This window comes from Psittacula echo (genome assembly GCF_963264785.1).
Source record: "Psittacula echo genome assembly, chromosome: 3".
NCBI lineage: Eukaryota > Metazoa > Chordata > Aves > Psittaciformes > Psittacidae > Psittacula > Psittacula echo.
Genome location: NC_137736.1, coordinates 126,313,083 through 126,325,797, shown reverse-complemented (window position 1 = coordinate 126,325,797; position 12,715 = coordinate 126,313,083). Strand labels below are relative to the sequence as shown.

Below are 12,715 nucleotides of genomic sequence, written 5' to 3'. Positions count from 1 at the left end.
AGGGACAGAGCCACGGCGATGCCACCGATGGTGCCACCGGTGCCCATCACCGTCCCCTCCGCCTCCCGCCGCCGCCCCTGGTACCTCTTGTGCCAACGTGGCGGTGTTGAGGACGATGACCCGGTTTTGGCAGCCGCACCAGAGCCTCCCTGCCACTGCCACCATCTTGGTGATGGGGCTCCCTGGTGAGCCCAGCGACACCGACTTGGAGGTTTGGGGGTCCCAGAAGCGGCCTGTGAGGAGCAGGAGTGGGGTGAGAAGTTAAAGCACCCCCAGAAAGCACCATCTTCACCTGGCTTGGTGGGATGTTGTGGCTGGAGATGCCTGTCTCCAGGTTCCCCATTAGAGGGCACATGAGCTGAGGTCCCCAGGGGATGCCAGAACCTGACAAGGACCACGAGGAGAATGCTTTTGGGGTCTCCAGCATCTCTTGAGGTGATGTCCCTTCCCTTCCCATAGAGGCAGGGAAGCCACCAGCACTCAGAGCATCCCTCTCCAGGGGCTGCCCAAGCCACTCACCCAAAAACCACCCCCTTTGGGGCTTCCTTTAACCTCACCAGTGCCTTTGGATACCCCAAATCCATCCTCACCTGCCTCCCGCTGGTACGCAACGAGCTCCCCGTTGGCCAACGACACGAAAACCTGGTTATCCAAGTACCTGTGAGGAGAAAACCCCTTTGTCAGACCCTGCTCAGCCACCCCAAACCACCCTGCTATGGACATCACGGGGCCGAAACCCCCCCTCCAACACTTACAAGATGCACATGACAGCAGCAGCGTGTTGCATCTTCATGCTGTTCTTCCTGTTGCGGATGTTATCCGAGGACTGGTACACATGGATGCTGCAAGAGAAGCAAAGCTTGAGCTCACCTCAGTGGGGGCCCACACGCAGGTATCCCCCCATCCCAGGGACGTACCAGCCATCCTCAGTGCCCAACCACATGGAGCTCTGATGGGCTTCAGGGTCAAGGCTGAGGAGGTCCTCGAGGCTGCCGCGGGTGAAGGAGCCGCGGCTGGAGCGGCGCAGGGCTCGTCCATCCGTGGGGCTCTCGCCGTGCCGGTTCGGGCCGTAGGTGCCAGTGATGGGCATGAAGCCGGGTTCTTGCTCTTCCTCTGAGCTCGTTGTCTCCACTGCTGCCTCCTTGCAGCTTGGGATCTCTTCATCTGTGGAGGAGGAGGAGGAAGGAACGGGTCAGAGCAGGACCGTTTGATACCCACCAAAGTGATGGGGAAGACACCATAGGTCCCTTTGGTCAAATCCAAAGGAGGACTTAGGGATGCTGAGCCCCCAGACCCACCAGGTTTTACCCAAAGCCACCCATGGTGTTGGGCTGATGCCCCCCAACATCTCTTTTCCCAAGATATCCTTGCCTCAAAGGCCTCCACCTGCAGATTTCCCCATGGAATCCAAGCCAAACCAATGGAGATGCTTGTAACTTTGGGTCAAAAAGGGGAGATTTTTGCTAAGGAAGGGCTGGGGAGGACTCACTGCCGAAGCTGGAGGAGATGGTGGAGTGGCTGGCTTGGCTCTGCAGTGTCCCTGATGGACTGGGTGAGGACTCATCATCCGTGTCATCACTGTCAAAGGGCACCAGCTCCCTGTTGCCACCATCGACCGGCTCCGAGAGCTCCAGCGATGAACCCGAGATGGAGATGTGCAGGCAGGGCTGCGGCCCCGCGTCCTCCGGCTGCACCGGCACCAGATCCGACGAGGGGCTGCCCACCGGCTCCCTGCTACCACAGTGGGATGGGGGGGAAAGAACCAGCTCCAGCATCGCCCCTTCCTGCTGGCTCCGCAGTGCCGGTGGGAATATCCTACCTATAGACCCGCTTGAGGCCGGGCACCGAGGCGATGCAGAGGATGCGGGCGGAGCAGACGGCGATGCAGGCTTCCACTGTGGGTTCCTTACGGATGCTGAGCAAACAGACCTGCCCCACGTAGCCATCGCTGTTGCAAACCCAAACTTCATGGGAGCTTTCCGGGCTGCCGTGGCTGGGAGAAGCACAGGAGAACTGCAAGGGAGGAAAAGACGGGATGAGCTGGGTCATTTGGGAATGATGCAGGAGCTCTCGGCACCCAGCAGCAAGCACAGCAGGATGGAGAGGACCACAAGCTCCAATGGGATGCTTGAATGCAACCTCTGAATACCTGCATCCCGCTCCGTGTCTTCATGATGGGGATGGCCTTGAGGAACTCTGGGTCCAGGCAGTTTTTGCTGGAAGCTGGGAAAATCAAAGTGGAGGATGAAGAAGTGATGGAGGAAAGGGGTCTATCAAAGCAGGAGGTGATGCTGAGCTCACCACCACATCCCCCTCCCTGGTCCCTGCTGTTACCCAGCTTTTTCTTGGCATCCTCAAAGGCTTGCTCAAAGCCGAGCCGGGCATCGGGGTTGGGGAACTCAAAGATGAAGTTCTCTGTGCCGTCAGCTTTGGTGGTGCTGAGCTCCACCTTGTTGGGGGGGAAGGCCATGCTGAAGGACAGGGATTGCTTCTCCGCCAGCTCCCGGTGGATGGCGGCCATCAGGTCCTTGATCACGTCATCCAGGCTCTGGGTATGGGGACAATGCTCAGGTATGGGGACGAAGCTCATGGATGGGCCACCACCAGCCACGTGGCTGATGCTGCCCCTCATCCATCCCCAAGCATCCTTCAGAAGCTGCCCCAATCCCCCTTGTGACTTTAGAGCTGGTGGCATCTTGGTTCTCTGAGGACACTCATGGCCAACAACCCTTCCACAGGCTCTCCTTCCCACCAAGGACATCCCAAGTGGTCCCATTGGGAATATGTTCATCCAGGGGACAGCTTCAGGGCCACCATCCCCATACCTGGTGGGGGAAGCTGAGGGTCTCTGATAACTTGCTGACTTGCCCCAATGTGCTGAGGTCTTCATCCAGGCGGCAAATGCTCTTCTGGATGCTCTCCCGGTTGGTGGCTTGAGAGGCGCCTGTGTGGGGACACATGTATGGCATCAACCCCTTCTGCCCACCAGCCAGAGGTGAGCAATGGGTTATGGGATGGGACGGGACACTCCACCAGACCTTTGACAATGTCCACATCCTCCAGTGGCAGCTTCCAGAGCAGTTTGTACTTGCTGGCAGTGTCAATCACGCTGGCCGCCGTGTACCTGTGAGGTTGGAAGGGATGGTGGAGCTGAACCCATATCCCCAGCACCCTGAAGCCAGGTCAGCTCAGTGGGGATAACCCTCACAACGTGGGTTAATCCCAGTGGGTGTCCCCAAGCCTGGTGGTACTCACAGGCTCATGGAGCTGCGGCGGAGGGAGCCCGACTTGCGCTTCAATGTGGTGCACACCAGCAGGTCCGAGAAGAGGAAGAAGGAGCGGTCCTTCTTCCCACCCACTGCCTTCTATGGAGCAGTGGGAAACACCAAGGGGTTAATGGCCAACATGATTAATACAGCCAACATAATTAATGGCTAACATAATTAATGCCAAAATGAGGCAGGGGGTGGTCCCTGCCTCAGTTTCTCCATGTGCTGCTTTGGTATAAGGAGGCTGCGGGGTATGATGGGTCCCACACAACCATCTGCATGGGACCTGCTATGTCCTTGTGATGATGAATGGAGGCAATGGTGCAATGGCTGTGTGGGGAAACCCATAGGGTCCCACTCATAGGGAAGCACCAGCACCGTGGGAACACCAGCCATGGACTTCACCAAGACCCTCATGGTCTCCATCTCCAGCCTCCTGCCTGCTCTCAAACCCATCTTATTATCCCCCACACTTGGGGAATTTTATGTTGTCCCCATCAGTCTGTTGCTGATCCATTCATCCATTCATCCATCCATCCATACGTCCGTCCATCCGTCCATCCATCCATCCATCCATCCATCCATCCATCCTTATACAATCATATAGTATCTCAAGTTGGAAGGGACCCATAAGGATCATCAAGTCCAACTCCCTGTTCTTTGCAGGACTACCCAACACTAAACCATATGACTAATAGCATCATCAAGACATTCCTTGAACTCTTACAGGCTTTGTGCCATGACCACTTGGAGAGACTGTTCCAGTGATTGGCCAACTTCTCAACAAAACACCTGTTCCTAATGTCAATCTGAACTTCTCCTGATGCAGCTTCCACCCACCCATCCATCCACCCATCCATCCACCCATCCACCCATCCATTCATCCATCCATCCACCCGTCCACCCACCCGTCCATCCACCCACCCACCCATCCACCCATCCACCCGTCCACCCACCTGTCCATCCACCCACCCACCCATCCATTCATCCACCCATCCATCCATCCATCCATCCACCCACCCATCCATCCATCCATTCATCCACCCATCCATCCATCCATCCACCCATCCATCCATCCACCCATCCACCCATCCATCCATCCATCCATCCACCCATCCATTCATCCACCCATCCATCCATCCATCCATCCACCCACCCATCCATCCACCCATCCACCCATCCATCCATCCATCCATCCACCCATCCATCCATCCCTCCATCCACCCATCCATCCATCCATCCCTCCATCCCTCCATCCATCCCTCCATCCCTCCATCCATCCATCCCTCCCTCCATCCCTCCATCCCTCCATCCATCTGTAGCCTCCCGTGGGCACACAGGCATCCCATGACTCGCAATCACAGCTTCCCACTGTCCCATCCGGTGTGTGGTCTCACGGCCCTGGTAGCATCAAGGGACCACCCGGTTCTTACCACTTCCACGACCATCTCCTGGCGCAGGAACCTGCGGAGTGGGGCCTGGAGCTGTGGGGACAAGGAAGTTCATGAGTGGAGAGCCAGAGGGGGGGACCCTCATGGGCTTTGTCCCTTCCTCTGCAGCCCCCTGGCTCAAAACAGGCACCCCAGAGCTTTCTAAACCCCCATGAACCCACCAAGGCCAAGTGAGGATGGGTAAAGCAGAACCCAGAGGAGAAAACAAGCAGCCCAGCCTGGGGTGGCCTGGAAGGAGCAGAATTGGCTGCATTTTGGGGACAAGGTAAGACTGACCCTGTGTAAGACCCCCGTACATACGTCCTCCATCCCTTCAATGTGGGACTCGATCTCCTGCACTATCCGTGCGTTCCTCTCCACCTCCTCCGCGCTCTTCATGCCCTTGTTGATCCTCTCGGCCACTTGCTTAATGTTGCGTTGGGCATCGATGAGGAAAGGGTGGTCGGGGTGGTCCTCAGGTGTGTGCTTCAGCAGGTCCTACCATGGGGACACAGCCGGGATGTCACCACAAGCAAAGTCATCAGTGATGCCATGACACCAACAAGCAGAAGTCCCCACCACACTGCTCTGGCTGCTGGGCATGGAAACCAGCCCCATGCGGGAAAGAAACAAGGCCTTGAGCTTTGGCCACCACCAGGTTGGTCTTTGCCACTCCTAAAGAGGCCACCAGCTCCTGAGAACACATCATCACCTTGCATGGATGCCTGAAATTCCTCACTGGAAGTGTTCAAAGTGAGGTTGGATGAGGCTTGGAGCAAGCTGCTCCAGTGGAAGGTGTCCCTGCCCGTGGCAGGGGTTGGAGCTGGAGGAGCTTTAAGGTCCCTTCAGTCCAAACCATTCTGTGACTCTGTGAAAGCACCACTCATCACCAGGAAGAGTGCCCCTGGCACAGGGAAACTGAGGCACAGGTCCCCAAATGGTGTTGCAATGTCCAACCTTGCAGCAGAAAGGTAGAGGGGAAGGGGACTTCACACCCATGTTAGTGGGGACAGCAGGGTGACATCCTCAGGGTGACCATCCCCAGGAGGACAGAGCCATGTGCATGCCTGGGGACACCAACTCTGTGTCAAGGGATGGGAACTGTTGGAACTGTTGGAACAAGTCCAGAGGAGGCCACGAGGATGCTCAGGGGCTGGAGCAGCTCCTGTATGGAGACAGGCTGAGAACATTGGGGCTGTTGAGCCTGGAGAAGAGAAGCTGCGTGGAGACCTCAGAGCAGCTTCCAGTGTCTGAAGGGGGCTACAAGGATGCTGGGGATGGACTCTTCATCAGGGACTGTAGTGACAGGACAAGGGGTGATGGGTTCAAACTGAAACAGGGGAAGTTTAGATTGGATCTAAGGAAGAAATTCTTTACTGTGAGGGTGGTGAGGCACTGGAATGGGTTGCCCAGGGAAGTTGTGAATGCTCCATCCCTGGCGGTGTTCAAGGTCAGATTGGATGAGGCCTTGGATGCCATGGTTTAGTGTGAGGTGTCCCTGCCCATGGCAGTGGGGGTTGGAACTGGATGATCTTAAGGTCCTTTCCAACCCAAACCATTCTGTGATTCTATGAAAAGAGGCCTGGAGAGACCTGAGACCCCTAAAAGCTCCTGTTAACGGGAGTGAGGAGGAGCCGTGGTGCCCCCAGGTCCTGGCATGGCACAGGCACCCTCCTGCCTGCACCCACCTTCACCAGCAGCTCGTAGCGTGGGATCCTCTGCACCGGCTTGATCATGAGGTCCGAGAGAGCCTGCTTCTCCTTGTTCTCCCGCATGCTTTGCTGCAAAAACCCATGGGGGACAAGGATGGGCCCGTTAGGTTGGACACTGGGTCCCTGCTGTGTCCCACCAGCCCAGGACTGGGAACAACACCCATTCGGAGTCAGGGTGACTCCTTTTTACACCACCTGGAGTGACTCCGGTTCATCCCAACTTCGCCTCTTTGCAACAAAACCAAGAAGAACATGGGGGGAGTATCCCAGTCTGACCATAAATTACCAGTTTGCTCCCATTAACCCCCATCCCTCCCCACCAGCAGCCTTGCAAGTGGCTCTGGACCATCCATGGGGAGAAGAACCAGGACCCACCTCCAGGAACTTCATGAATGCCGGCCGGGCTTCCTTGGCAATCCTGACAGCATCCTTGGCATTGAGGAAGTTATCGATGTAGGCAGAGTAGATGTTCACCAGCACATCCTTGGAGAACTGGGAGGGGAAAAGGGGATAGATCCAGCATGGACATCCTGGATAAGCCTGGAAGAAGCTGCCCCCAAGGGTTAAACTGGCTCAGGGCTGCAGTGGGGAGGGCTCACCCCCCATCCACCCCCCTTGGCTTTCCACATTACGCTAAGCAGACGGCAGGCCTGGAGATTATCTCCTGTTCTCCATCCCAGGCCTGTTTGGCCTGTGCTGAAATCACTTCCCTGCCTCTAGATCCAAAACTTCTCCTGCTGGAGCTGGGGTCCCTCAGGGAAATCCAGCCCTTGAGGACCTACCGACTGCACCAGGAGGTCGCCCACTTTCTGCTTCTCGTGCCAGTTCTGCACACAGTCATGGATCTGCTCCAGGAACTGCTCATGGTGCTCCAGCAGCTCAGGGATCTGGTCAAAGATCTCATCCACCAGCGATGGGTCACACAGCAGCGAGTTCTCTGGTTGCTTCAGCGGCTTCATGTAACCCTATGGGGAAGCAAAGGCATGGGGGTCCCCATAGGTTGCTTTTCCCACCTCTCCCAGAAGGAATTTTTCACCCCCTGTAGAAGAATGGGGATGCTCAATATGGGGATTGGTGGCATCCTGCAGCAGGGAGTTCCCCCAGCGAACACTGGGTTGTAGGAGCCACCAGAAGGACCAGACAGCACCAAGTCCATGCAGGTTTTGCACCTCATCTTCCCTGAGTCCCATCCCACTCAGTGCATCCCCATTGCAGTGTGCGGACTGGGAAAGGTCTGCATGAGGATGTCCTCTGTCCCTCAGCCATGGCCTTGAGAGGCTCCAAGTCTCTGCTGTCATGAGCCCTGGTCACTTCCATCTGCAACAGAGCCTGATCTTGCTGGGAAATCATGGCAACACGACCATGGGATCCAAAGGCTGGTGTGTTCCTGATGGGATTTAGGGTGTTTGGGACCAGGAAGGGCTGGTGGTGGATCAAACCCTGGACCATTGCATCCAGCAGCCTCTTCTGGGCAATGGCCAATGAGGAATTCTCAGGGCAGGCAGGAAAAGCAGGTCCTCTGCAAGGCTATGGAAGCCCTTTCCTCCTGCTGTGGGGCAGAGCTGCTGAGAGGAGCAGGAATGGAAGAGCTGGGTTTGCAATGGATGCAGGGTGGGAAAGGTCTTCTCAAGCCTTCCTGCCTCCTCTGCTTGACTGGTTTGGGGTGATGGTGTCCTCCAGGATGGTGGGAGGACCACGGAGCTGAGTGGCGAGGACAAGACCAACCTTGAGTGGCTTCGGACATCTCCGTCCAGTCTGGCAAAGGAGGAATCATCCCAAGGAAGAGGTTCCTCAAGCTGATGGTGGGTATCTTGTGGAGACCCAAGTTAGAAGGGCCAAATCCTTCCTGAGGGTCCTAACCCACATCACCTGCCCTACTGTGGCCAACACACCCAGTGGGAGCTGGGCTGTGCCATGCATCCCATCTGCTATGAGATTAGGGGAGACAAGCCCCCACCTTGGTTCACAGGGAGAGCAGGCAGCGCTTGCCCATGCACCCTCCCTACTGGCTGGAAGATGATGCTCCAAGGCGGTCCTTGTCCTGGTAGCCACCATGCTAAGTGTCACCAGGCCATGTCATGGATCTGAACATCTTGTCCCAGCTAAGATGGGGAGCTGGGGACACCTGGAGCCCTGGGACTCCACCCCAGAAAGCAGGTCCCCCTGGCTTGCACCATGTCAAGATGGGCAAGAGCCCAGGCATAAGCACCCCGTGGCTCCCACCCATGTTCAACCAGTCCTTCTAGTGGGGAACTGGTGAGGCCCAGCACTGCTGTCCTCTCCAACCAGCCTCAGAGGACGACACAGACCATGGGATGGTCTCATCCATGCCAAGACCAGAGGGACATCACCAGACTCCAAACCCCATACAGCTTCCCCAGAGACAGGGCCCTCTCACCCTTCCAAGGTAACATCTGCACTAGAAGCAGGTCCTTCTCTCCTGTAGTAACATCTGGGTCTTTATGGGGATTTATGGGCAGAGCCTGGCTGGGTGCTGGGATGATGGGTGCCCCATGCCCTCGTGGACATGCCCATGTCCTATAGGCACAGCTTCACATGGAGCAGAGCAGAGCTCTGAGTTTTAGGTGCTTCCACCTGCAGCGATGTGGTTGGACAACCCACACCAGCCTGACTCAGTCTCCAGGGCGTTGACCACCATTAACCTTCATTAACATCTGAAATGTGGGGTGGACCCTCCGGCCAGGGGGGTTGGAACCAGCTCAGTGAGAAAAGGACAGAGAAAACCCCTTTGGCCCATGGCTGTGAGTAATGGCACTGAGCAGACAAGGGGAGGAAAGGGAATGAGGGGTATAAGGGGTCCCCCATCATGGGACAACCACCAGCAGCAGCCCAGGAGATGGGGTGCGACATGAGGAAGAGCTTTTAGGGGGTAAGCACACAAAAGGGTTGGGGACACGATACCTGCAAGGTGACAACCCACATGGAACGCTGTGGGCTTGATCTGGGGGACAGAGGTGACCCCCTCACCCCGTTCTTGACTCCATTACCACGCTGCTCCCACCTCTGTCCCGCTGTCCCCAACATCCCCACTGCCACCCGTGCCCAATCCACCCCAATGCCACACAGGTGCCTTGGGGTGCAGCCAGGGTCCAACTTGGGCTCCCAGAGGTGGTGACAACGACAAGGAAGGGACGGTCACCCCATGATGTAGGCCCATACCTGCATCAAGGTGCGCAAGGACTCCACGTAGGACTGCTCCGTGTCCAGCAGCGTCATGATGACGTGTTTCCTCATGTCCTGCCCCGGGTGGGAAGAAAGAGAAGGTGAGTTTTGGGGTGCCACGATGCAGGGGAGCTGCGTGGTGGTGTCGGTGCCGGCACAGGGGCCCGGTGGGGAGGCTGAGCGCCGGAGGAGCCCGGCTGGTGTCCAGCTCCCCTCCACTCCCTCTCCACCCCGCTGGAGGAATCCAGGAGGATTAGGAAGTACATGACACGGAGCGCACAGAGACGCCTGGTTTCCGCCCTGGATCTCACAGCCCTACATGGGTCGGTCCCGGCGCCCTCCGTCTCTCCAGCGGCTCCGCTCCGAGTGGTCCCATAGGAATTCTCTATCCAGGAGCTGGGTTGTGGTGCTACGAGAGGGGGATTAATTGGGGGGGGGGGGGGGGAATGGGGAGGTGGTTGGGCGGGATGGGCCGCCAGCCTTGGGAAGCAGATGAGTTGGGGTCTTCTTGGCTGTGGGGCTCGGAGACCCTCCTTGTGTGCAGCACTTAGGGGGAAACCCCTGGAGCTCAGCCTGGGGGCAAGGTGCTCCGAAGGCTCTGAATGCAGAGACACCCCAAAATGTTTGGATGCAGAGATGCTCCAGAGCCCAGGGTGTGAGGCACCCCAAAAGGTTTGGGTGCAAAGATGCTCCAAAGGCTCTGAGTGCAGAGACCCCCCAAAAGGTTTGGGTAGAAGATGCTGCAAGGACCCTGGTGCAGTGATACCCCAAAAGTTTTGGATGCAGAGATGCTCCAGAGGCCCTGGGGGCAGAGATGCCCCAATAGCTTCACTTGTGGGTACACTCCAGAGACTCTGGGTGTGAGACAACCCAAAAGCTCTGGGTAAAGAGATGCTTCAGAGACCCTAGGTGTGAGATACCCCGAAAGTTTTGGGTGTAGAAATGCTCCAAGGGCCTGGGTTTAGAGATACCCCAAAAGTTTCACATGTGGAGGTGCTCCAGAGACACTGAGTGCAGAGATACCCCCAAGGTTTTTGGTGCAGGGATGCTCCAAGTGTCCTCGGTGCAGATACCCCAAAAGTTCTGCCATGAGTACACTCTGCAGAGAGCCTGGGTGTGAGACACCCCAAATGTTTTGGGTGCAGAGACCATCTGCTGGCCCTAGGAAAGGAGAAGCTCCAAGGTACTGGAGACTGCAATGCAAGGTAATGGAGGCTGCAATGGTCCTGTTCCCGGAGACCATTTAAAGTGCAGAGACACCACAAACTGTGGGTGCAGGGACACCCCAAACAGTTTGAGTGCAATGATGCTCCAAAAGCCCTGACTGTGGAGATGCTCCAATGGACCTGGGCACACTCAAAGGATCCCATTAACCAGGACACCCCCAAAGGCCATGGGTGCTGGGATACCCCAAGTGTTGGAGATGCAGGGATGCCACTACAGCTCCAAGGACAAGGACTCTGCAAAGGTCCTGGGTGCTCGGACACCCCAACAGCCCTGGGTGCAGAGGTGTCTCACCAGGCCACCACAGCACGTTGGCACCAGGTTGCCCTGACCTCCTGGAGCCACAAACCCCCAGTATCCCCCATCTCCTTGTGGGATGAGCCCCTGTCCCCACCACTGCTCCCACTGGGGACACTTGTGGGCAAAGCTGCTCTGCAGCCATAGGAGAAAGCTTTAGCCCAATGAACCTCACCACAGATGGAGGTCACCATCACCCAAGGAGCAATGAGGAGGGATCCTGGGCAGATCCTGCTCGGTGGTGGAGAACAGAGCCGTGCCTCAGTTTCCCCCCTCACCCACCAAGCCAATATTGGTCATTTCAGCCAAGCAAGGAGGCAACCACTGTTACAGCCAAACATTTTGATGACGGGTCCAAATCCCTCCAGGAATTCTGCCCCCCCCCCCCCCAAACGCAACAATGCTGGAGTCCTTGGGGACACCGGCTGAGACCTCCCCACTTCATTACACCCTAAGGCTTATGAACACACTTACTGCTGGATTCATTTGTTGTAAGCATGGGCTGAAGGGCTCCCATGATGGATGGGCTTTAGGGGTACAGAGCATCTGCCACCCCCATCCTGCCTCAGTTTCCTCAACCCTCTCACAAACTGTAGTTCCCCGTCTCAATATGATGCTCCCAGCATTTTCCAGAGCCATCCCAGCTCAGGACCAAAGCAAAGGGCCAGATTGATGAGCTGAACAGGCTCAGCACCACACACTGCACCAGCAGCTAGAAATTTGCAGCAGTGGGGAGATGCAGGATGAGGCCCAACTGTTGGCAAGGGGATTTGTTCCACTGTTACAGCAGTGATGTTATCCCAGCAGAGGGAAATTCCCACTGGTATGAGAAGCTGGAGGTAATGCAGCATCCTGTCAGGGCGAAGTGGTACCCAGGCACGGGCAGGATGCACCCCACTGCATCCATTACCCCAGCAAAGCCTCTCCCTGTGGGGCTGATGTTGCTTTGGTCTCCATCTGCTCTCCCTGGGGACACCCCTGCCGCACTCTGGCCTCATCCTGCCTCCCCCAAGATGCCCAGCACCCTCGGGATCACGATGGGAATCGGGGCATTTCCCCACCAGCCAATGCCTCCATGGTGTAAATCAGCATTGAGGGGGGTGGCAGTGATGGCTTCAGCCCCTCCATCACCCTCTCCGGCTGGGAGCATCCTCCTTTCCCTGCAAATCCCGGGGGCGTCAGGCTGAGGATGAGGATGGAGCCACCGTTGCCACGGCAATCGCGATCCAGACCCTGCAGGTACCCGGTTCTGCTGGGCGCACACATGTCCAAACATGACGCATCCATGCACCGTCCATACACCCCCCCCATCCCACATCCCCCCTTTTCCACTCCATCCCTAGGACCCCCCCATTCCCCATCCCTTTTCCCATCACCTCGGTACCACCACGACTGCCACAACCCTTGTCCGGCAGCTCCTCGGCTGCTCCTCCGAGCCCGGAGGAGGCAAAGGCCGCGTCGATGCCGTCCCCGATGTCTCGCATGTCCTCCAGCGCGATGGTGAACTGCGCCAGAGTCCTCACCATCTGCAGCATGCGGGTCCCGGGGTCGGTCCGTCCCACGCGGCCCAAGGAATAAAAGATATTAAATATATATATAC

The 12,715-nt window shown here is 57.1% G+C and overlaps 1 protein-coding gene across 1 annotated transcript in view; it reads right to left on the bottom strand.

The window, feature by feature from the left end:
• ARHGEF17 (Rho guanine nucleotide exchange factor 17) overlaps positions 1-12,715 on the bottom strand; it is a gene marked incomplete at both ends in the record, with an annotated part of 36,980 nt that overhangs the window by 3,223 nt on the left and 21,042 nt on the right. The window contains 17 exons of the mRNA XM_080612900.1: positions 85-233; positions 591-658; positions 756-842; positions 918-1,164; positions 1,490-1,734; positions 1,820-2,013; positions 2,150-2,223; positions 2,335-2,548; positions 2,826-2,944; positions 3,039-3,124; positions 3,256-3,365; positions 4,703-4,753; positions 5,021-5,197; positions 6,388-6,480; positions 6,787-6,903; positions 7,194-7,376; positions 9,592-9,669. Coding sequence (XP_080469026.1) covers positions 85-233; positions 591-658; positions 756-842; positions 918-1,164; positions 1,490-1,734; positions 1,820-2,013; positions 2,150-2,223; positions 2,335-2,548; positions 2,826-2,944; positions 3,039-3,124; positions 3,256-3,365; positions 4,703-4,753; positions 5,021-5,197; positions 6,388-6,480; positions 6,787-6,903; positions 7,194-7,376; positions 9,592-9,669 — 2,292 coding nt within the window. The remainder of the gene's footprint in view (positions 1-84; positions 234-590; positions 659-755; positions 843-917; positions 1,165-1,489; positions 1,735-1,819; positions 2,014-2,149; positions 2,224-2,334; positions 2,549-2,825; positions 2,945-3,038; positions 3,125-3,255; positions 3,366-4,702; positions 4,754-5,020; positions 5,198-6,387; positions 6,481-6,786; positions 6,904-7,193; positions 7,377-9,591; positions 9,670-12,715) is intronic.